Below are 23,225 nucleotides of genomic sequence, written 5' to 3'. Positions count from 1 at the left end.
GTTCATCCCTTTCTTAAAGCCTCACGTTGTCCCCGTGTGTTTCCATCCTAACAGAAGTGCATACTGTGCTGCTTCCGTGGCTTCTCTGACCAACATCATCACCCCAGATCTCTTTGAGGGCACCGCCGAATGGATAGCGAGGTGAGAGATGCTGGGGTCTGTCCTGGCCTCTTAGAAAGCAGGTGGTGAAGATTCTGAAAAAGTAAAGAAAGTGGAAAAAGGAATGGAAGGGAATATAAAATGACAGGAGATGGATTAGGGTTGTAGGATTGTGCATTTCAAACATACGTTAAAAGTTTCCTTTTTTCCGAACTTTCTTCAGTGTTGTGTAATTGTATGGATTGGCAAGGCTCAAAACCTTGGGCGAGCAGTATTTGTGGGCATCTAAGTGGATTTAACCAGTTTGGGGAGGATTTCGGTAATAAGATGCCCTTGCTGATGCCCCAGCAATCCCACTTCTACAGAAACTCACACATAGGCATGAAAGACACAAACATATGACGTGGTTGTAATAGCAGAAACCCAGGAACTGGTTAAATGTTCATAAGCACGAGATGGAGAAGTAAAGTGTGGTAGAGTCACATGGCAGTATAAATTGGTTAAAATGAACAAACCAGAGCTACATGCATCAATGTGGATAAATCCCCAAAACAACACTGAGTTAAAATAAAGGATGTTAAAACATGCGGATTAGCACATTTATTTAAAATTTGAAAACATGCACAATAATTCTATATTGTTTATGGAAAGAATCACATGTGGTAATATAAAAACATGCCTGGGAAGAATAAACACCAAATTCAGGATGGCGGTTACTTCTGGGGGGAGGGCAGAGGACATGAAATCAAGGGAAGTTTACACATCTCCGCGGGAGACTTCAGCTGTATCTGTAATGGTTTATTTCTTTAAAATAAAAGAAAGACTTGAAGCACATATGGCTAAGTTAAAGCTAGGTGTTAGATGCATGGATGTTCTATATATTTGCTAGACTTTCCTAGATGCGTCAAATATTTTATAATTTAAAAGAAAGTAAAGAAAATGTATAGTAGATACCTATGTACTTGATATCCAGGCTGTATTATTTTGTTTTTTACACGTTTATTCTTATCAAAGTAGTACCTATTACTGTGAAAATATAGTTTTCAGGTAAATCAGATGGTAAAATATGATCAGATTTACTGTCTTACATAATTTTTATTTTCCTGGAATTAATCATTACCCCCTTTTTTTTAAATGTATAGACCATGGACTTATTCCCAGATTTTCTGCCAGAGCTATAAAGTTACTCTCAATACAAACACTTTCGGTGATGTATCAGTTTTGTGTGTGTGTGTGTGTGTGTGTGTGTGTGTGTGTGTTCTGAGTTATCCTTCCTGGAGCCCCCTGCTCTCCTGCTTCAGTCTGGACAGATTGCTCTCAGCTTGCTGCACAGCAGGCATCCAGAAGCTTCCTTTCAGCATGAAATTCACTTCACTTCTCTCCTTTGTTGAAGCCCCTGTCCTCTTTTTTCTTGGCTTACTTACTCATTTTAATGAAGCACATACTCTAGTAGATTCCAAAAGAGAGCACTTGGGAGATGAATTTTTAAGATTATGCATTATTTTAAGATTAAGATTATTTATTCTACTCTCACACTTGATTGATAGTTTATTTGGTGAGAGATTTCTAAATTGGAAACTGTATAAATTGACATCCTTCAGAATTTTTTTAGCATTGCTCCATTATCTTCTGGCTTCCAGTGTCATTGTTAAAAAGGCTGATAATACTAATAACCAACATCTGCTGAAGACCTGATATGTAATACTCACTAGTAAGGTAGCTAGAGATTGGTAAGGTAGTTTAGAGATTGAGAATATAGGCTTTTGAGCTAACCTGCTTGGATTTGTTTCTTTTTTATGCTTTCTGTTTCTCAGTTAAGATTTCCCGTCTTTTTATTCTTTATAAGTATATATTTTTTTTCCTACTTCCCTGAGGTAAATATATAGTTATAACATCTGCTTTAAAATTCTTGTGTGGTAATTTCAGCATCTGGGTATCTTGGAGTTGGCATGTCCCATTTCCCTGATTATGCATATGTCAAGTAATTTTAGGGTTGTGTTTTGGACATTATGATGTTACATTATAGAGACTGGATTCTGTTAGATTGCTCTAAAGAGTGTTGTTTTTGTTTAAGCAGGCAATCAACTTGGTTAGATGCAAACTGTGAATTGTCACACCTGCACTGGGCTGTGGTTCAGCTCTTTGATCAGTTCTTGGGTCAGAAGCTGCTCTCATTTTGCCCAGCACCTGTGTGATTGGGAGTCATGTAGAAACTTCGTTGAAGTTTAAACATGGAATTAGGAGTTTTCCTTCTCTGGCTCTTTCTGGTACTCCTCCTTAGTTTCTTTCAGCCTGGTTCTTCTTATCAGAAAAATGGTGGGCTTTCCATTAGTTTCGGCTGCCTTCCACTGACCCCTCTGACCTGCTGCTGCCACCACTGGGGCCCACAGCCATCCTCAGGGCAAACTGGGAAGAAAAAAATAGGGGAGGGGAGGGGAGGGAAGAGACTGCCTGCCTGCTGTTGTCTGCTCCAACTTTTAAATCCCCACCAGAATCTGCCTGCCTTTTGTCAGTCTGCTGAGCCCTCAGAAATTGTTTCTGTGTATTGTGTCCAGAGCATGTAGCTGTTATTTGCAGGAGGAGAAAACTCTGGGTTTGAATCCCAGTCTCGTGATTTACTAGCTTTGTGCCTTGGACAAATTATTTCACTTCTCCATGTCATGGTTTCCTTAAATGTCAAATGGCAGGATATTGAATTTGATATTAAGCTGAATTACAAGAAATTTAGGTGACCAAAATCTGTTATGGTAACCACTGTGCTTTACTGCCTCCCAGTGCCATTGTGTTCCCAATCCGTTGTATGTTTTGGTTTTGTTTCTCTTTTTCTCTTTCCCACCTTATCCCCCTCCCTAGAAGTTGTTGGAATCTGTATTCTTGAAGTTTGGAAACTTCAGGCTGATGAACCATGATACGGATTTTTTTTTCTTCATTTTTTGGGTACCCAGTATGTATCTTCAATCTGGGATTGCAAATACTTTAGTTCCAGAATCTTTATTATACAATATGATTTCCTTGATAATTTCTTTCCCTCTATTTTCAGTGTTTGCTCATTTTATAACCTCCTAGCAGTAGGATTAGTCTTCTAATTTTTCACAATTTTTTGCCTATTTTTTAACCCTTAATCTTTCGTACTGTACTTTCCGGGAGAGTCCCTTACCTTTTATTTTCTAATCCTTCTGTTGAGTTTGTATTTCTGCCATTCTATTTCAAATTTCCAGAGCTTATTTTATCCTCGTTTATAAAAGGAATACTTCTTTTTTACATACTTTCCTGTTCTTGTTTCAGGCACATTTTATTCTTAAAGTGTTTTCATTTCATATAATATTTTATCTAAAGATACAATTTTAAAAAGTTTCCTTCTGTTCCCTACGTTATTTCTCCAATGTATTTTTGTTCATCTGTTTTGGTCTCTCTCTTCCATATCAGAGACTTTGTTGAAATGTCTCTTATTCATATTTGGAAGCCAAGGGCTAAAAAGCTGATGGGGAGCTACATGTGCCAGAGTAGGCTAGGTTCAGCCTTTCACCCCATTGGGTTTTTCTCTTGGGCTTATCAGCTTTCCTTGAGAAGGATCTTCCAGATTTCTGGTTGGGGTATGAAGTTGGCAGCCAGCTTTGTAAACTAGTAGGAGGAAAAGGGGTAGGGGGTGTTTGTACTCAGATTATAGATTCTCACTTAATCCCCTGCTCAGTGTGGTGCCTCCTTCCTGCTCTGCTGTGCTGGACATCCTGGAGTTCAGATCCTCTTGATTAAACTCCTGAAACTTCCTGTCCTCTGCTGCATACCCAGAGGTCTCATTGATTCCTATGTATGTTTGCAACCAATTAACTTGTTTCCAACTCATCCCACTTCTTGAGGCATCATGGTGCCTCTAGTTCCTGGGCCTTGCACTGGAGCATGTCGTCTTGCTTTCTGTTGCCTCCTATCCCCGGGCTGGTTTAGGTTTCTCTAATCTGTTAAGTCCGTTAGTTCTTATCTTTCCCCTTTTCTGGCTTTCGAAATTTTGTTATTTCCTGTCTGTATTCATATCTTCTCCTATGCTCTTTACCCTTGTGGGTTTATCCCTTTTTAAATTCTTTTCATTTTATTGGGCTTGTGCTCAGTCTGTTAGGGTTAGCTAGAAGACATTCCCAAAGAATTTTACTAAAATTACTAATTTACAATTATTGAAGTTGCTCCCACGTATAAAAGGGAGGGAAAGCGGAATGTAAATCGTGCGTGTGTGCATGTGTGCATGTGTGCATGTGTGTGTGTGTGTGTGTGTGTGTGTGTGGAGAGAGAGAGAGAGAGAGGAGGAGACAAACTGACAGTGGTCACTGCTGGTGAGAGGGACTAGGAAGCCAGCTTGGGCAGGAGATTTACTTTTCATTATTTACTTGTTAACACTATCTGTTTGGGTTTTTTTTATTCAAAAAAAATTTTTAAAGGTAAGTTCAGAAAAGTTAAGGAAAAGGAAAATGTTAAGAGGTGCCTTGCCTGTTCTTCACCCATCAGACTTTTCAAACTTGACTGTTCCTCTGCTCCACATAGCCAAATGTGTTGGAAGGAAAACTCGCCACTTAGGCAGCAGCAGGGTCATGGGATGGAGGTGCTAAAGAATCTGTACAGGGGGTGGTAGCCAGTTTTTGACTTGGCACCCTGCTCTGTGATGTCCCTGGGCCTGCGGACTGCTCTGAAAAAGGCCTGTGAGTTTGCAAGATGCAAGGCCTCCAGGGAGAGGTGCCTGAAAGACAGGCGGTATCATTGCTTGTTTTCTCTGCCATCCGGAGGTTCTGCCGGCTCTTGGATCATGTGCCCATCCACCTGTGCACCTATACCGCGGTTGGGATTGTGAGGCAGACACGCCTGTAGAGTGTGTACATACTCGGAGATCATCAGAAGTAAAGTCCTACACTGTCATATGAATATATACTAAGAAAAATTGTCTTTATTACACAGAAAAGCATATTTATTAAAGATGAGCAAAAAGAAGAAAATCTAAGCCACTTGTAATCCACCATCAACCACTCTTTTGGTGTATGTCTTTCTAGAATTCCGGGAAAATTATACAGTACTTTACCATTTTGTAACTTTTTTTGATTGGGAACATCTTTAAATATCCTTCGTAGCATTATTTTATTTCATTTTATTTTACTTTAATGTTTTTTATTTATTTTGGAGACAGAGACAGAGTGCGAGCGTGGGAGGGGCAGAGAGAGAGAGAGAGAGAGAGAGGGAGACATAGAATCCAAAGCAGGCTCCAGGCTCTGAACTGTCAGCAAGAGCCTGATGTGGGGCTCGAACCCATGAACCGTGAGATCATGACCTGAGCCAAAGTAGGACGCTTAACCAACCGAGCCACCCAGGCGCCCCCATAGCATCATTTTAAATGTGTAGTTTTCTATAGTACAGATAGGCCATAATTTATATAACCAGTCCCTTACTGTTGAGTTCCTGAGTTGTTTCTAATATTTCACTGTTATATTATAATCTTATCTTTGAACACATTTTAACTTATTTCCTAGGATGAATTCCTAAAAATGACCCTATATTGCTGGTCACAAGATGAGGCGTGTTTTTATGACTAGAGAATACACTATTAATATATAGTCTAACCCCCAAAATAATAATTGTTATAATAGTAAATGAGTAATTTGAATATATAGGAGGTTATAATTTAAAAAATAAGTTTACTTCGATAGTAATAAAGTTTTATATGTTTATTATAGCAAGCTTTTGAAAATACAGAAGAATAAAGAGAAAAAATACCAGCAATAGACCTGCCCTAAATAGCAATTATTTTTCATTTTTATTCTAACCTGTGGTTGTCATACTGTAGGTATGATTTTATTACTTTTTTCCTAAGAGATTTGAGGTACTGTGCATAAGTAGACTGTTTCTCTGAGTTCCCCCCCCCCCCGGTTTTTTTTTTGGAGGAAAAGGCATTTCCAAAAGTTAATTAGCTGGCATCTTTCCATTCATAGTTGTGATGGTTCATGTCATTATCTGAACAAACTCATTCTTTGCCAACCTGGGTGCTTCTGCACTTGTGCCCACCCACTCTACCCGGCCACTCATGCGTTGACACCTACCACTCAATCTGCTCTTCTCCATCTCCTCCCAGGTGTCAGAATTGGGAAGGTGGAATTGGTGGGGTTCCAGGGATGGAAGCGCACGGCGGCTACACTTTCTGCGGCCTGGCCGCACTGGTCATCCTCAAAAAGGAACGCTCCTTGAACTTGAAGAGCCTATTGGTAAGTGTCTGTTGACTCCTCTTCTTCTCAGGCCCCAGGCTCCTGGTGATGTGACTGGTCAGACTCACAGTGCTTTGGGACTGTTTGGCTGTGGGAAGGACCAACAGAGTTCCTGCTCTGAGCCCACGAACTGAATGACCCGTAATGAAGCTTTTCAACGTAATTGCTGGGGCGCTCAGCACTGGTCGGAGAAAGTGGGAGGAGTGGGCGTCTGTCTGGGTCTTGGCTCCTTTCTTCCTGCCTTTCCATCTTCCCTGCTCTGAACTTTCTATAGTATATTAGGCCAGCTCCACAGTCTTCCTGAGTCCCTCAAACATCTGCAATGAGGCAGAGTACCTTCCTCCTGCTTCCGAGACCGTAGCTTCAGTCTCTTAAATTTGGAGGTCATCATGTATCTTAGAAGGAATCTGCTAAGAGAAAAAGTCATGAGAAGTGCTCTCAGGCCTTTTGAAGCCAAGCTGTTATTACCGGCTGCAATATGTGAACATTTAGTAACCACATTCAAATGAGCTGGGCAGAGCAGAGTGGTTGCATTGAGCAGGTAGCCTTAGGCATTTATGTCTGGACTCTAAGCTCCTGATAGATATCGAGAAGGAAAGCTGACTGCATTCTGATTCACTAGATTATTCTTAATTTATCATCAGAGGCCTAGTGTACAAACATACACGCATGCAGTGCCACCGAGACGTCTTTTGGGAAGCATTTACTCCCAACCATGACCTCAAAGCAAACCAGCTGCAGTGGACATTCATCTCTTCTCCCCAAGCTCAGATGTCAGCTGCTCATCATAGGAACTGTCATGAGACCCATCATGAGCTTCCAAGAAAGTTTCTGTTAGACTCTACGGATATACTACCAGTAGTATCTTGTCCTCATCCGCAGGATGCCTCCTATAGCATACTTTCCTGGAAGGTTCATGCTGAAATGGCCAGCTAGACATTTAAGAGACTGATTACCAATAAGGCATGAAATTGAAAAGCCCCATTTCCTGGGAAGAAATGAGGAATATAACCAGCAGGAGGCTCGGTTACAATGGCAACACTCTAGATTTGGGCCCTGTCTCTCCCAGTTCCACGCGACCTTAGGAAATGTGTCCGTTTTAACTTCAATTTCCTTGGTCCTCTGTAAGGTAGAGATAACAGTTCTTTGAAGGTTAAAGGAAGGGTTAGAACTCTGGACTCTGAAGGTTAAAGGAGATAACATATAGTAGGTGCTCAATGAATGCCAATGTCCTTCTTACCCAAAGCACTCCGTCCCCTCCTTTTGCTTTGAGAGAACTAGGACCCATATCTGAAGGATTTTATGAATTCATATGGCCGAAGGAAGCAGAGTAAACCCATGGGCTTAGACACTGGAAAAAATTATGTAGTCCAGCTTAAAAACCCTTAGTCTGGGCGAAAACACAAAAACCAATAACCTTTGGGGGCACCTGGGTGACTCAGTCGGTTGAGCATCTGACTTTGGCTCAGGTCATGATCTCACTGCTCATGGATTCGAGCCCCGCATCAGGCTCTGTGTGCTGACAGCTCAGAGCCTGGAGCCTGCTTTGGATTCTGTGTCTTTCTGTGACCCTCCCCTACTTGTGCTGTGTGTGTGCGTGTGTCTCTCTCTCTCTCAAAAATAAATAAATAAATAAATACATACATACATACATACATACATTTTAAAAAATATTAAAAAAAAAACCTTAGTCTGTGGTGTAAGAGAAAATGAAAAATGGACTCCCCACTGTAGTACCTGTTTTCTCTTTTCTTGAGTGATGCTTCACCGCTTTCATTAAATGGCATCATCCCTAAAGCACTGGCTCATTTAAGACTCACTGGTGATTTATTAGTGCCTACACATGCAGTGTAGTTTTTTTTATGTCTTTCTTCTAAGAATTTGGGACTTGACTCTTATGGGTGAGTATGGCCTTGAACAGGGATATAATCTAAACTCCACACTTGGTAACTTAAAGACATCCCCTCCCCCTTCCAGAAAGGGTCCTCGGTAGCTCCTTTCAGGAACTCAGTCAAGTAAGAACCTAGGGGTGGGGGGAGGAAGAGACATCCTACTCTGCACCTTTCAGTTGTGAAAGCCCGTGGCTGGTGTCTGGAACTGCCTGGGAGGGAAATGGAGATGTCATTATCTGCTCAGCCAGTCGGTTCTGCTCGTTTCTAGAGGATGAAACCCCTGGCTATCTTGATCTTGGTAGCAGAGTGTGTTTAGAAAACTTGGAGATAAGCAGGGATGGGCAGCAGCATCATGTGTGACCGCTGAGTGACATCAAGAACCATCTTACAAGTTCAGAGTAAAAGATTGTCTTCTGTTAGCCAACCAGGTTTCCCTGGAGACGCAGAGAGGCTAGAGCTGACAGAGCCGTCCTTGGCGGTTGGGATAATGGCTTCTGCTTCTGGTCCTGCAAGTAACTTGCTAAGAAACCTTGGATGAATTTCTTCAGGTGCCAAGTCAAAGTCAGGAACAGTTTGAGATCATCCACTGAGACACAGCACACAATTCCATTTATCTGCTTTTAATAAACTTCCCTGAGAAGTGGTTAGAAATGAGCCACTTGCCTTCAATTTCCTCATTAAGCCTTGTTTATTGAGAGACATTTGCAGGTCTCCTTATAGGCCAACTTGATGTCTTTATTCTGTCAGCATCAGAACCCACTTGAAACCCAGGAAAAGGTGGTTAGCTGTCCATTGGGCACGAAGCAGAGATCAGTACTGGCCGCCCTGCCAAGAGTCCAGCTTAGATGGTCCAGTCTGCATCCGCGGCAGTGGGGGGAAGGAAGGAACAGCCCCAGGACTAGAATTCCAGTGCCAAGAAGCCCAGAGATGGGAACTTGGCCTACACCTGCCTTTCCCTTCTCTGTCTCATTCTCAGCAATGGGTGACAAGCCGGCAGATGCGGTTCGAAGGTGGATTTCAGGGCCGCTGCAACAAGCTGGTGGACGGCTGCTACTCCTTCTGGCAGGCGGGGCTGCTGCCCCTGCTGCACCGCGCACTGCATGCTCAAGGTGAGCCCAGGGAGCTGCTGGCAGGGGCTGGGTGACTTCCCCTGGCTGCTAACCCCAGTCAGGTAGCCAGAGTGTTTGTCTGTCTGTCCTGGATTTTGAGTGCCCTGCATGAACCGCACACTCCCCCCACCCCCCCCCCCCCCCCCCGCCCCGCCATGTCTCCTGCACTCACATGCAGACTAGGCTTTAATTCCAGTGGTTTAGTTGAGTCACAGTTGCTGCTGCAAACTGTCTGTGGCTAGGAGGAGGTAGGTGCGTGTCCGGGTCCCAGGGTGACTGCCACCTCAGCCGGGTGTGAAGCCACAGTTTCCAATGCAGCGTCCCGTATCGGTCATATCGGAACTGAAAACCCACACTGTGTGCGTCGCGGTCACAACAGTGACTGAGAAGGCGATGGCACAAAGGGGCAGAGAGGCAGAACCCCAGGAGAAGAGATCCACCAGGTCTGACTGGCTTTGTAGTTGCTGCCGCGAGCACTGTTGTATTTTAAATTCATTGAAGAATCCTAAATGCAAGTCTGTTCCACCCATACCACTGGAGCGGAGAGACCTGGGTTCATTTCTCTGGAGTCGCAGATCAGAAGGCAAAACCAAAGCAGTTAGACAGCAAGCACAACTTCGGAGCACCTTCCTTTATTTGATCATTTGAAATCTCAGGTCGCCCGCTGACTCCTGAACCATCTTTCTTATTTATTTTATGTGAGAGCAGCGTGTCTCTGAGGAAACTGGTGGGGGGAGGGGAAGTCATGGCTGTCCCGCTGGGTGCTGATGTGTTCTTGGAGTGAGAGCCCTTGGCCCAGAGAGAAGGTTTTCTTTGGACTTAATAATTGGGTAATTAATTGCTCAAATGTGGAAGATGAGATTCTTTCCTATTGTCTGGCCCCCTGACCCATGCTTTTCTTCCTTCTTTGGCTGTTCTTTCTGAGCGCCTTTCTTTAGTCTCTTCGTTTCATCTGAGTTGTGGCCACTTTGGATGCTGAATTGAAGTAAACGCAGTCTCGGCCCTGTCTTCCCATTCTTTCTTTTTTTAATTTATTTTTTATTTTTTTAATCTTTATTTTTGGGAGAAAGAGAGAGACATTGCAATCTTTATTTCTGAGAGAGAGAGAGACAGTGTGAGCAGGGGAGGAACAGAGAGAGAGGGAGACATAGAACCCAAAGCAGGCTCCAGGCTCTGAGCTGTCAGCACAGAGCCCAATGCAGGGCTCGAACTCATGAGCTGTGAGATCATGACCCAAGCTAAAGCCAGACACTTAATGGAATGAGCCACCCAGGTGCCCCCCATTCTTTCTTTCTTTTTTTAATGTTCATTTTATTTTTGAGAGAGCCTGAGTGGGAGAGGGGCAGAGAGAGAGGGAGACAGAGGATACGAAGCAGGCTCTGCACTAATAGCAGAGAGCCCGATGAGGGCTCGAACCCAGGAACTGTGAGATCATGTCCTGAGCCTGAGCCAAAGTCGGATCCTTAACCAACTGAGCCACCTAGGCGCCCCCTTGGCTTCCCATTCTGCCGGTCTCAGTCTGTCCTGCGATTCCTTGCCTTGGGCCCCTGGGCTTAGGGTCTCAGGGCGTTAGGATAGATCATTCCCCTGACTCTGGAGCCTGCACGGTCTCTGGCTTGACCACTGTGATTGGGAGGTCAAGAATTCCCTGAAACTTCAGTGTTTTCAAAGCAAAAATAACTTAGGGTTTTAGTGATTCCTTATTTGAAACTAGTGAGGTCAAGCCCTTGGTAAAATGGTCAGCCTTTCACAAACCTGTCCCTGGCTGGGATGAGATGCCAGGAAAATCCAGGAGAGCTGTGAGAAGAGTGCTCCCTGCCAGCATCTTCAGAGGGGCCCCAATTGACATTCTGTTTACTGTAGCACAGGTCCTGGAGGAAATGACATTCAGAGCTTTGCCTGTGGAAAGCGCTGCCTGTGAATCGTGGACCTTGCAGCTTTTGTCAGGGCCCAGGAGAAGGCCTGTGTTGGGCTTGAAGCTCACCCACTTCTCAGTAGCAGTGGGAAGGGAAGGGCAGTGTCTTGAGTGGTGGGCAGAATACTGACGTTGGGAGTCGCAAGGAGACGATGTGTGTGAAGATTTTCGTAATACACTGTGATCAAAGGTTTCAAAGCAGTTTGTATATAATTCCATTTTTAGCGAAGAGTTGACTCCAAAAAATTATGAGAAGGCACCTGGACTGTGAAGCGACACGCAATATTTGTTTTCTTTTTTTTTTATGTGTATTTTCTGATTTTCTACAATTAATTTGCATAAAGAAGAAGAAAAATAAAATTCTTTTATAAAAGAAGAGAAATTCTATAAACAAAACAAGTAGCAAGGTAGGACAAATTATTTGTGACAAATGACAAAGGGCTAAATTTCTTTAAGTTGAGAGGCTCCTAAATCACTAAGAAACAGATGAACAGCCCCACTGAAAACCAGGCAGAGGATCTGAACGGGCAGATTCTGGACGGGCAGGAAAGAGCTACTACTTGTGTTACCCCCTCTACGACCACCGCTCCTCCTGGCCGCTGAGGCTTGCCAAGCGCTCAGCCTCAGCCAGGGACTGAACGGAGTCCTCCACGGGTGTTTTCTCATTTGATTCTCTGAGCAGTGCTGTGATAGGTGCTGTTGTTATCCCCATCTTACAGATGAGGAAACAAAGACCAGCAAGGGTGAGCAACTTGCCTTACGATGCCCGATCGCCACCTACGCCTCCGTCAGAGCCTTGCTTCTAACCAGCACAGGCGGCATGAATGAAACGAAAAGATGGCAGTGAAAGAAATGTGAATAAAATCAGTGGGACACTGGTTGTTTTTACTGTCACGTTGGCAGAGAGGAGAAAACGCGGTACCCGATATTGGGGAGAGTGTGGAAAACCAGGCACTTTTGTACTGTCAGTGTGGGTGTAAATAGCTGTATCGGTTTTTTTGGAGGGTAGTTTGGAGATTTGTTTAAATTACTTAAACCCAGCAAGTACACTTTCGGGAATTTACCTGCAGAGATATTAGCAAAGGACGTGTGTCGAAGTGGAGTTTTAATGGCAAACAACCAAACACTCATTAAAAGTTTAATAGTTGAATAAATTATGATCTCCCCATCCCGTGGTTAGATGCAATGAGCTAATATTGGAAAACTCTCCAGGACACAACATAAAGTGTAAAGGGCCAGGCCTAGAGTGGTCTCTGTGCACACGGACCGACCTCTCCACAGCTTTTCCTGGAAGTGAGCAAAACCCCTTTAGCAATGGGCACCTTTGGGAGGAGGGTGGGAGATGAAGGGAGGGAGACATACGTGTTGAATTGTTTTTCCTTCTGTACTACACTCTGCCTTTTTTGTTGCTGTTGTTAACCATGTGCGTTACTACTTTTATCTTAGTAAATGACCAAATAGATTTTGTAAAGGCGATGATCACGTTGCTGGCTAAAGAGATAACAAAGGACCGACACACGACCTCACTGAGCAAGTAGCCGTTAGTGGTTCCATGCAGGTGGCTGCCTTATGTGTGTAGAAGACAGCAGTTGAGTAGAAGAACGAATTATTAATATCTTAAAAATATTCAATGCTGACTAAATTAGTGAGTTATTTGGTTTTTGTGGAGCAGTAAGAAAGCAGCAGGCCCGTGAGTTTGGGTTTAGACTGATGGTTACTCGTTGCTTGTGTGTTCCTTGGGACATACTTCCAGGCCTGGATTTGTCCACCTGTGAAATTGAGCTGCATGTGGCTGAACCTGTCAGTTACTGTTTGGGAAAGCTTTTGATTTCTTAGATAAAAGGAATCTTTGAAAAGCAAAATGACATAATAATGGGGATTTGTAATTGAAGGGAGAGGTATAAAGGACTAAAAGGCCAATTGTGGTGCACAAGCAGCACCCATCATCACGCCTGCCTTCGTCTCTGGTTGTGTGAGCTGCTGTGCAGATTCAGGACCCCTGGAAGCTCCTGGTGGAGTTTGTGGACTCGGAGCTTGTAGATTTCCATAAGGTAGCAGGCAACCGACCCACTCTGTAATCTGTCTGATAATAAACATAGCAATTTCTTTTCAGATTCTGCTTTTAGTGACAGGTTGGCACTTACCTTATAATAATAGTCTTTTATTTCCTACAGGATATAGAATAAAAGGATATTTTGTACAGATGTTTAATGCAGTGATCCTAAAGTTTAGTAAATTTGCTTTTTAAAGAAAAAGTAACAGCTTTCTTGAGATAGAATTCACATACCATACAATTCACTCACTTAAAATATACAACTCAGTGGTGTTTAGTGTAATCAGAGTTGTGCAGCCATGACCATAATCAATTGTAGAATTTTCATCATTACCCCCCTCAAATCCCAGTAGCTATTAAATTTGCTTCTTTAAAGAAGAAATTACAAAGGAAAAATCAACAGTATGATAACAGCATAGAAAAATGTATGCCTATAGTGTTAAATGGAGAATGCAAAATATAAAATTATAATAACTATATAGAAAAATGCACAGAAACAGACTGGAAGAAGGAAAAATTAGCTTTTAATTGCTATTCACAGATTACTTGCTATCTTTGTAGTAGCCCGAGTATCCAAGTATAAAATTGACCAAGGACTTAATGCATGTGTATATTTAAAAAAAAAAAAAATTCCCACATAAATGCTTCTGGAAGCATCCATCTGTTGGCAGTCTCTGTCATCTGCATTTGATAACTATGCGGCCCATGGAATTCTCCGACCATACTGATTCAGCTTCAGAATGAAGAAGGCCAGTTGCTTGTTCATACATGAGCATTATTACCAGAACTGCCAGTTTCTGCTCCTGCTGCCGTATTTTTTTTAAGTTTATTTACTTATTTTGAGAGAAAGCGCAAGCAGGGGAGGGGTAGAAAGGGAGAGGGAGAGAATCCCAAGCAGGCTCCCTGCTGTTAGTGTAGAGCCCGACTCAGGGCTTGAACTCACAAGCTGTGAGATCATGATCTGAGCCGAAATCTAGAGTCAGACACTTAACTGATCCACTCAGGTGCCCTACCCTATTATATGATGCAGAAATCCTGGCGGTTACTAGTAATCCTTCTTAGGAACAGTTTTTGAGGCCAAGAGAGGAGTTGGAGGATGCCCTTTGGAGATACATTAAGTTGAGGTTTAGAAAAGTAGAAGGAACAGACATCACCTCTGTTGAGAGTTCTCTTAGCCAGTTAGAGTCAGGGATGTGCTAGAGGAAATGTCTTAAGAGGCCCAGAGGAGGGAGTTGTGGACTGAGTCAGGAGCAGTGAGAGGGTGGATCTGGAAGGCAGAGATAGCCAGCTGGCCCACGCCTGTCCGTGATGTGGTTTAGGACAGGCATTCACAGTAAGGGCGTTTACCCCAAGGTATCGTTCTGCACTGCTGCTCTTTGACTCAAGTCAAAGGTCGGGAGAAGGGACATATCATGGGACGTGGGCGAAGATATCAAGTGTCCCAAGAATGTAATTTTCAAAATTAGTCCAGGAATAATAGAGGGAAACCTTAACTGTCCCCAGTGGGTAATAAAATACAAAGACGTCATTCATACCGTGCTGGATGCCCACCGGGCATGCCCTGACGCTATGCCTTTCTGCAGGCGACCCTGCCCTCAGCATGAGCCACTGGATGTTTCATCAGCAGGCCCTGCAGGAGTACATTCTTATGTGCTGCCAGTGCCCCGCCGGGGGGCTTCTGGATAAGCCTGGCAAGTGAGTGCCTTCTCTTGGGAGAGGGAGGGGCAGGGAGGGGAGAGATGGTGTGCCACTCAAGCCTCCCCAGAACCAGAGGGTGACAGCCGCTGACCTTTAAAAGCCTGGGGGGCAGGGGGGAGGGGGCTCCCTTTCCATCCAGCTACTTGGTGCTAGTGTGTTGTGGGAAGAAGCCTCCCAGTGGGAGCACCCCTTCCAGTGCCATCCTGGCACCCCCCAGTGCCCATCTTTTCCCCCAGCTTCCATGCAGCCCCCTCTCTGGGTAGGTACATAGATTGCCAAGTTGGTGGCTTTTCTTGCCTTTTTTTTTTTTTTTTTAAACGAAACTGATTTAAATAGAACAGGATATAGGACTTTAAAACCCTTGAGTGTCATAAACAGAAATTATAATCACAACTATTGCAGCATAGATTAAATACCTTGAGGCGCCGCAGTAGAAAGAAAAGGGAAATCAGATAAGTCCTGTTCCCTTTGCTACTGGGCCAGCACACACCCTGTGACTGTCAGCATCCAGGGGAAGGCCCAGCTGAAGGCTGGTCCCTAGCAGTTTGTCAGGGAGAATTTGGCTCATTTCTAGGCATTTTGGTAGGATTTTTTTTTTTTTTTTTTTTTTTTTTTGAAATACATTAATTTAGCACCAGCACTACCCTGGAGAGTCCTTTCTGGAAGACAGCTGGAGGAGACCCTGGGGGGACGGACTACAAGTCTACAAGACTACAAGGGTGCAGGGCTGAAGAGTGGGGCTCTGAGAAATGCCACGGCTTGACCTGGGCCTGGGATGTGGGGGTGTGCTCCAGGCCTGAGTCTCCTGTTGGAGGCTGTGCCTGGGGGGATTTGTGGGAGTGGAGGAGTCCCTGCTCAGAGCTACCTTGTCTTTGTAGGTCTCGGGACTTCTACCACACCTGCTACTGCCTGAGCGGCCTGTCCATAGCCCAGCACTTCGGCAGTGGAGCCATGTTGCACGATGTGGTCCTGGGTGTGCCCGAAAATGCTCTGGTAAGGCCGGGTGGGGGGCTTGATGGCGCTTCTCCACAGGGTCCCCAGGATGGGGGCATACCAAGAGAGGGGAGCAGCCACGCGTGTCCTGCACAACTATCCATGTGCCTCCTGTGGGCAGGTCTGTGAGCACGCAGCCCCCACCCTCCCTCCATTGGCAGCCGCCCCGGAGGGAGCCTGGGACCTAGGAGGGAACTATCTTAAGGCAAACTCAGGGTTCCAGGTGGGGGCATCCAGTCTGAGACAGAGGTTCTGTGCCTTTATCCCTGCCTCAGACCCAGACTTCTATTCATAGTTCCATTGAGGAAATGTACTAAGAGGCAGTAGGTTTCTGGAATCTGCAGCCACACAGTCCTCGCTGCATGGCTGGCTGTCTTCTGGAGCCTACAGTGACATGCGTCTCTCCAGAGAAGATTCCCAGACCACCTCTGTGAAGGAGGCCTCCCTACAGTGCTCCACCACCGCGCCTTGTTTGTGCCCCTCGTGGCACTCAGTTGCAGTTTGTAGCGTGTGTTTAACTTGGTTTTTTCTGCTGCCTCCCAGAGCTGTTAGCCCCTTGCGGGCAGGATGTTCAGCCCCACATCCAGCCCTAGACCAGCCTGGCCGCGGGAAACACCCCTGAGCCTAGACGTGAGCCTGTGACGTGAATCCAACTAACACCGTCCACGGCCATCAAATCACAGGGCCCGTGCAGACTGTCACAGAATAGTTCCAACAGAAGGAACACAGATGGCCAGTATGGATAAAAAGATGCTCAGCCTCACTGATAACCAGACAAAATCGGAGTTGCAACCACTCAGCTTTTTCAAGTCTTAACATGTTTCCATATTCGCCTCCCATGCACCCCTTTTCCATTTGTCAGTCTCCTTCCATCCCCAGCATCACCTTGTCCTAAGTTTGACATTTGGCAAGCCTGCAGATAAGTTTTTGTGCTATCACTACATATGTATGTATCCATAAACAATATAGACAGAGAATGTTTTCATGCCTTTTAGGACAGTAGCTACTGGATCACTTATTGTGCATTGCTGTTCTTGCTGACCGTTACACTTTTGAGGTTTACCCGCGTTCACATATGTTGCTCTGCTTGAACATTTTAACAACTATATGGTATTCCCTTGTATAAATGTACCCCAACTGATTTTTCTTCTCCTGTTGGCGAACGTTGAGATGGTTTCGGTTTGTGCTATTGCAAACGGAGTCACAGTGCACATTCTTGTGTCAGTTTCTCTAGGAGAGACTTGCTGGGTTGAAGAGCACACACACCTTCATCTTCATAGACAGCCCCCTCCCCCCCCCCCCACCCCAATGCCCATGTGGCTTGTGTCGTTTTACACTCGCACAGTACTCAGATGAGTTGCTCTGTGGTCCAACTTTTCCTCTCTGCCATTTGATAGATGGGAAATGGTATCTCAGTTTTATTTTTACATTTCCCTCATTCGTAGTAAGGTTGAGCATCTTCTCAAATGTTCGTTGACCATTTGTGTTATGTCTTCTGTGAATTGCCTGCCAGCTGCTTGCTTGCTTGCTGATTTGTAATTTTAATTGTTTGCCCTTTTCTTACACATTTGAAGGCGTTCTCTGTGTGTTCTCAATACTAATCCTGTGTCGGTGACGTGTGTAGTAAATCTCTTCCAGTTCGTGACTTGTCTTTTCACTTTTAGTGGGTTTTTTGGTTGTTGAATAGAAGACTTTTAATTTTATAGTGAACAGTTTTACTGCCTTTTTGGTTTTTGATGGTGGAGGAGTACTTAAGAAATCTTTCCCGGGGGTGCCTGGATGGCTCAGTTGGTTAAGCATCTGACTTCAGCTCAGGTTATGACCTCCTAGTTCATGGGTTTGAGCCCCGCGTTGGGCTCTGTGCTGACAGCTCAGAGCCTGGAGCCTGCTTTGGATTCTGTGTTTTCCTCTCTCTCTGCCCCTGCCCCACTCATGCTCTGTCTCTCTGTCTCTCAAAAAGGAATAAACATTAAAAAAAATTTTTTTAAAGAAATCTTTCCAGGGCACCTGGGTTGCTCAGTCGATTAAGCATCCAACTTCAGGTCATGATCTCATGGTTTGTGAGTTCGAGCCCTGTGTTGGGCTCTGTGCTGACGGCTCGGAGCCTGGAGCCTGCTTCCGATTCTGTTTCCCTCTCTCTCTGCCCCTCCCCCGCTCATGCTCTGTCCTCTCAAAAATAAAACATTAGAAAAAAAAAATCTTTCCCTACACTGAGGTCATACGTATATTTTCTTCCAAACCATTTAAAGTTTTGCTCTTCCCATCTGGATTTTTAATTCTCTTGGAATTGGTTTCTGTCTGTGGTGAGGGTTGGATATAATTTTATATTTTTTCCATGTAGATGACCAATTGACCAATACCAATTACGGAAGTTTACAACTTTCCTACTGATGTGTGTCACATGTCTGTCACGTACTCGAGTTTCTGTATATGAAGTGACTCTGTTCTGTTCCTCTGGTCTGTTTGCCTGTCTGTACTCTCTTAAGCAAATTGTAAATGCAGGTAGGCAGGTCCCATCCCCTTGTTCTTTTTCTTCAAAATTGCCTTGCTGTTCTTTCTTTTTGCTTTTTCCTATGAGTTTTAGGATCAGCTTATCGAGTTCCACACACACAAAAAAACAAACTATAATGGAATTTTTATGGGAATCACATTAGATTTAAGATTAATGGGAGAGAACAGACTTCATTTCAATATTAAGGCTTTCCATTTGTGAACACGATTTTTCAGATTATTTTTCATGTCCTTCAGTGGTCTTACATCATTTTCTCTATAAAAGACTAACACATCTTTTGTTAGACTTATGTCTAGGAAATTTATACTTTTTGTGTCTATTGTGACTGGAATATTTTTTTATATTTGTGACTGGTTGTTACTAATGTACAGAAATGATATTTATATTTTAATTGTATGCAGCCACCTTGCTGAACTTAATAGTTGTAATAGTTTGTAGAATCTCTTGGATTTTTTTTATTTAGCATGTGATGTTATTTTCGAATAAGGACAGTTTTGCCTTTTTCTTTCTGATTCTTAAGAATTTTATTTCTTTTTCTGCCTTGGGATGTTGGTTAAGACCCCTATAGAGTGTTGACTAGAGGTGGTCATGGGGGGGCGCTCCTGTCTTGCTTCTGGTTGTAATGGGAAGGTGTCTATAATTTCAGCATTATGTAGGATCCTTACTGCAGGGTTCTGATAAATACCTCCTATCAAGTTAAGGATGTTACTTAACCCTCTCTTCCTGGTTTGCCAGGTTGTTTCTTGTTTGTTTGTTCCAATCATAATCTAATATTAAATTTTACTGAGGGCTTTTTCTACATCTGGTTTTTCTCCTTGACTGTGCTATATTTTGTTAATAAGTGTTCTGATGTTAACATTACATTCCTAGGATCAGCCCTTCTTATGGTCAGAGGACAGCGTGATTGTGTGTGTTTAATACATTGCTGGATTCAGTTTGCTAGTATTTTTTTTAAGTTTATTTATTTGGGGTTGGGGGCAGAGAGAAAGGGAGAGAGAGGATCCCAAACAGGTTCTGCACTGCTAGCACAGAGCCCAACGTAGGGCTCGAACTCACAAATTGTGAGATTGTAACCTGAGCCAAAACCATGAGTTGCACATGCAACCGAGACCCCCAGGTGCCCCAGTTTGCTAGCATTTTTGACTGGTATTTTTTTTTTTTTTTTTTTTAATTTGAGAGACAGTGCGAGTGGGGGAGGGACAGAGAGCGAGGGAGGGAGAATCCCAAGCAGGCTCTGCGCCACCAACACAGAGCCCAACACGAGGCTCAAACCCACGAAACCACGAGATCATGACCTGAGCTGAAACCAAGAGTCAGATGCTTAACTGACTGACTAGTATTTTACTAGTATTTTTACCTGGGCCACCCAGGTGTCCCTGACTAGTATTTTTATTTAGGATTTTTTTTTTGCATGGTATTCATAAGAAAAGCTGATCTGAATTTTTGTTTTATTGTATTGCTCTTTCCAGTTTATATTTCAGGATAATATCACAGCCTCATAAAATTAGATGGGTACTTCTTCTCCACCCCCACCCCTGCCTTTTGTTTAGACTTTGAAAAAGTTTATAGAAGTTAGAGATTATGTTTCTTGTAGGTTTGGTAGCACTTGCTTGAGAAACCATCCAGGCCTGCCTGATATTTTGGGGGAGGAATGGTGGAGCAGAATAAGCAACTGTTATTACTGATTTAATTTATTCATACAAGTTGGGGCGGCTCAGTTGGTTAAGTGTCTGACTCGATTTTGCCCCAGGTCGTAATCTCATGGTTCTGTGAGTTTGAGCCCTGCATTGGACTCTGTGCTGATAGCACAGAGCCTATTTGGGATTCTTTCTCTCTCCCTCTCTCTCTGCTCCTCCCCCCACCAAACTAAATAAATAAAAACTTTTTAAAAAATGTATTCATACAAATTTTAAAGAATTTCTTTTGAAAATTTATATTGTTCTATAGAATTATTCAGTTTATCTGTACTTTTATAGGTTTTGGCATAGAGTTGCTCATAGTATTCTCTCTCTTTTTTTTTTTTAACGTTTATTCAGTTTTGAGAGACACAGAGAGACAGAGTGTGAATGATGGAAGGGCAGAGAGAGAGGGAGACACAGTATCTGAAGCCTGATCCAGGCTCTGAGCTGTCAGCACAGAGCCCGACGTGGGGCTCGAACTCATGAACCATGAGATCACGACCTGAGCCAAAGTCGGACGCTTAGCCAACTGAGCCACCCAGGCGCCCCCATAGTATTTTAAAAGTAGTTTTAAAACCTCTCCTGCATTTCTGTCCCCTCCTTCATTCTCCCAGAGTGGATGAGTCCTGAATATTGGCCTCCAGTTGTGCCCTGTCTCAGACCTGAAGTTTCTTTTGGATTTCTATGATGTAGCAGACTACTATAAAAGAGTTTAAATATGGCCTGATGCTTTTACTGCATCATCGCGTTGTGGTCCTTTTCCTTGATTACAAATGTAAATAAATGCATGTATGTTTTAATAATTAGAATATATACAAAAGTATAAGAAAATATCACGGGACCGATTTTGGCGTATGTCCAATTTCTGCCTATAAATCACATCTACAAACACATTTTCAAAAAGTAAGTTTGGGATAACATTGTATATACTGTTTTCCTCACATGATACGTTATAAGCATTTGCCCTTACCATTAAATATTTGAAAGCATGTTTTTAAACGGCTGTGTAATATTCCTTTGCATCCCATGTAGCATTAAATGCTTTTACTAATACCTTGTTGTTGAACATCAGGGCCTGGGGTGATAAATCTCCCTGTGTATCTCTGATGATTCCTTCTTCTGATAAATTCTTACAAGTCCATGTAAAGGTTTCAAGTCTGTGCACGGTCGCAAGGACCACTGGGGTGATTGATCGGCATCTGTTCTCTTTGCAGCAGCCCACTCACCCTGTGTACAATATTGGACCAGATAAGGTGATCCAGGCCACCATGCACTTCCTGCAGAAGCCAGTCCCGGGCTTTGAGGAACATGACGAGGCACCAGGAGAGACTGCCACCGACTAGAAGACCCAGGGCCCCTGGCTCTATGTTCACCCACCTCCCCGGTCAGACCCAGGTTTATGCATTTCGATACATACTGCATTCTGTGCTGCAGAAGCCTTGGCCACTAGGGAGCTGTGGTCCTTTGTCCTTTTCTTGTCAAACAAAACAAAACTGATGGCCCTGGGTTTGGAGAAAATAGTGGCGTGGTTTTTAAAAAATTCTTTCCACTTCCGTCAAACCAAAAATCTGTCAGCCCGTGCGGCATCTAAACCCGGCTCTGGCCTGGCCAGGATTGTTGGGGAATGGTGCATGCTGGGCAGGACCAGTCCCTCGCCGCCAGCTCTCCGGCCCGGACAGTCGTACTGAAATGAACGGTGTCTATGAGTCACTGCTGCGATTCCCCTCTGCACGCCACCATTAAGTCACCAGGAAGGTGCCCTCCCCTGAGTGGAAATAAGTCTATTCCGTGCCGAGGGGGAGGGGGAGCTTTGGTCCCATCACAGTGAATTCTCTAGAAAAAAATCATGGTGGGACTTCACTAGGAGGTGCCCTACCTCTCACCTTCCACCTCAGTCATTTGCAAGGGAAAGGAGCTGGGGGTGGGGGAGAAAGATCTCCTTGAGTTGTGAGTCCCTCCCCCTCCGCACTGGAGAACTGAGCCACACTTCTCCCCAGGGCGGGACTCGCTTCAGCCACAGGGGTGGTGACTTAGACCCAGGAAACCAATTATGAGTGGAAAATGAACCTCTAGTTCATTTCTGTGTCCGAGGAAGCAGCCCCAGTGCCCGCCCCCCGTCATGTATGTGAAATACCCTTCTCGTGTCCTCAAGGCCGCACCTGCAGCCTGTGGCCATTGTGCGTGTTTCCATCTTTCTTCCATCAGACTCCCAGCCCATCACCCTCAGAGACGGTGTTGTCTTCTCTCATCTGGAGTATTAACACTACTAAGTCTTTCACCTTAATTTGACTCAGGATTTATTCACATCCTGCCCACTCTAGTCTCACAGAGATAAAATCAAGTGCTAGATAGGCTGGCTGCTCAGCCGGCTGTGGCAGGACTGAGTGCCGCCCAGCGTGCTCAGCCTGGCAGGGCCTCTGCTGCTCCCGGGGAACCCTTTCTCGGTCAGCGGGGCGTTGAGTTGGGCCATCTGTCCGCTGCTACAGTCACGGCACACTCCGTGCAGCTGACCTGGCCTTCATGTACGCAGCCCCGGACTGCGAGCAGACAGGAGCCTGGAGGTGCGGCACGAGGCTCTTCTCAAAACTCTGGCCGTCTGCTGCCTCTCATTCCCTATTGCTTTGGCGGATTGGGCTATGTATTACCTCCTTGAAATAATAAAAGAATAACATTTTCTCTGATGTCTCTCATTTGTGACTGGTCCCAAGAACATTCTCTCAGAGTGTCCACTGTTGGGAGTTACTGAAGATTGCTCGCGGATTGCCGGTCTCCCGTGTGTGTGACATTTCAGACCTTGCAGGGATCTGACTTGGGTTCCACCCTCAGACAGCTGCTGCAGTGGATGCCACCGTGGGCCCAACAAGCAGTGGGAGAAGCTCTGTCTCCCAAGTTCCCCAAACCAGTTCTGTTTACTTTTGTCCCAGCCCTCTGTACGCCGCGTCTCATGGTGTCTGTGTGTCTGTCTGATTCTGAGCAGAGACTGTGCTCCTGAGTCCGAAGGCAAGAATTCAGCAACAGGTGGAGGTGGCTGTCCTGACCAGA

General features: G+C 44.4%; 1 protein-coding gene across 1 annotated transcript in view; it reads left to right on the top strand.

Annotated features, from left to right (window-relative positions):
- Window positions 1-22,859, top strand: part of FNTB (farnesyltransferase, CAAX box, beta) — a 67,056-nt gene extending 44,197 nt beyond the window's left edge. The window contains exons 7-12 of the mRNA XM_049611482.1: window positions 55-141; window positions 6,203-6,332; window positions 9,201-9,333; window positions 14,885-14,996; window positions 15,878-15,992; window positions 21,398-22,859. Of these exons, the coding sequence (XP_049467439.1) occupies window positions 55-141; window positions 6,203-6,332; window positions 9,201-9,333; window positions 14,885-14,996; window positions 15,878-15,992; window positions 21,398-21,526 (706 nt within the window). The 3' untranslated portion in view covers window positions 21,527-22,859. The remainder of the gene's footprint in view (window positions 1-54; window positions 142-6,202; window positions 6,333-9,200; window positions 9,334-14,884; window positions 14,997-15,877; window positions 15,993-21,397) is intronic.
- The last annotated feature ends 366 nt before the right edge of the window (window positions 22,860-23,225 follow it).

The sequence above is a fragment of the Panthera uncia genome (genome assembly GCF_023721935.1).
Source record: "Panthera uncia isolate 11264 chromosome B3 unlocalized genomic scaffold, Puncia_PCG_1.0 HiC_scaffold_1, whole genome shotgun sequence".
In the NCBI taxonomy this organism is placed as follows: Eukaryota; Metazoa; Chordata; class Mammalia; order Carnivora; family Felidae; genus Panthera; species Panthera uncia.
This window is presented reverse-complemented; position numbering and strand designations above follow the sequence as displayed.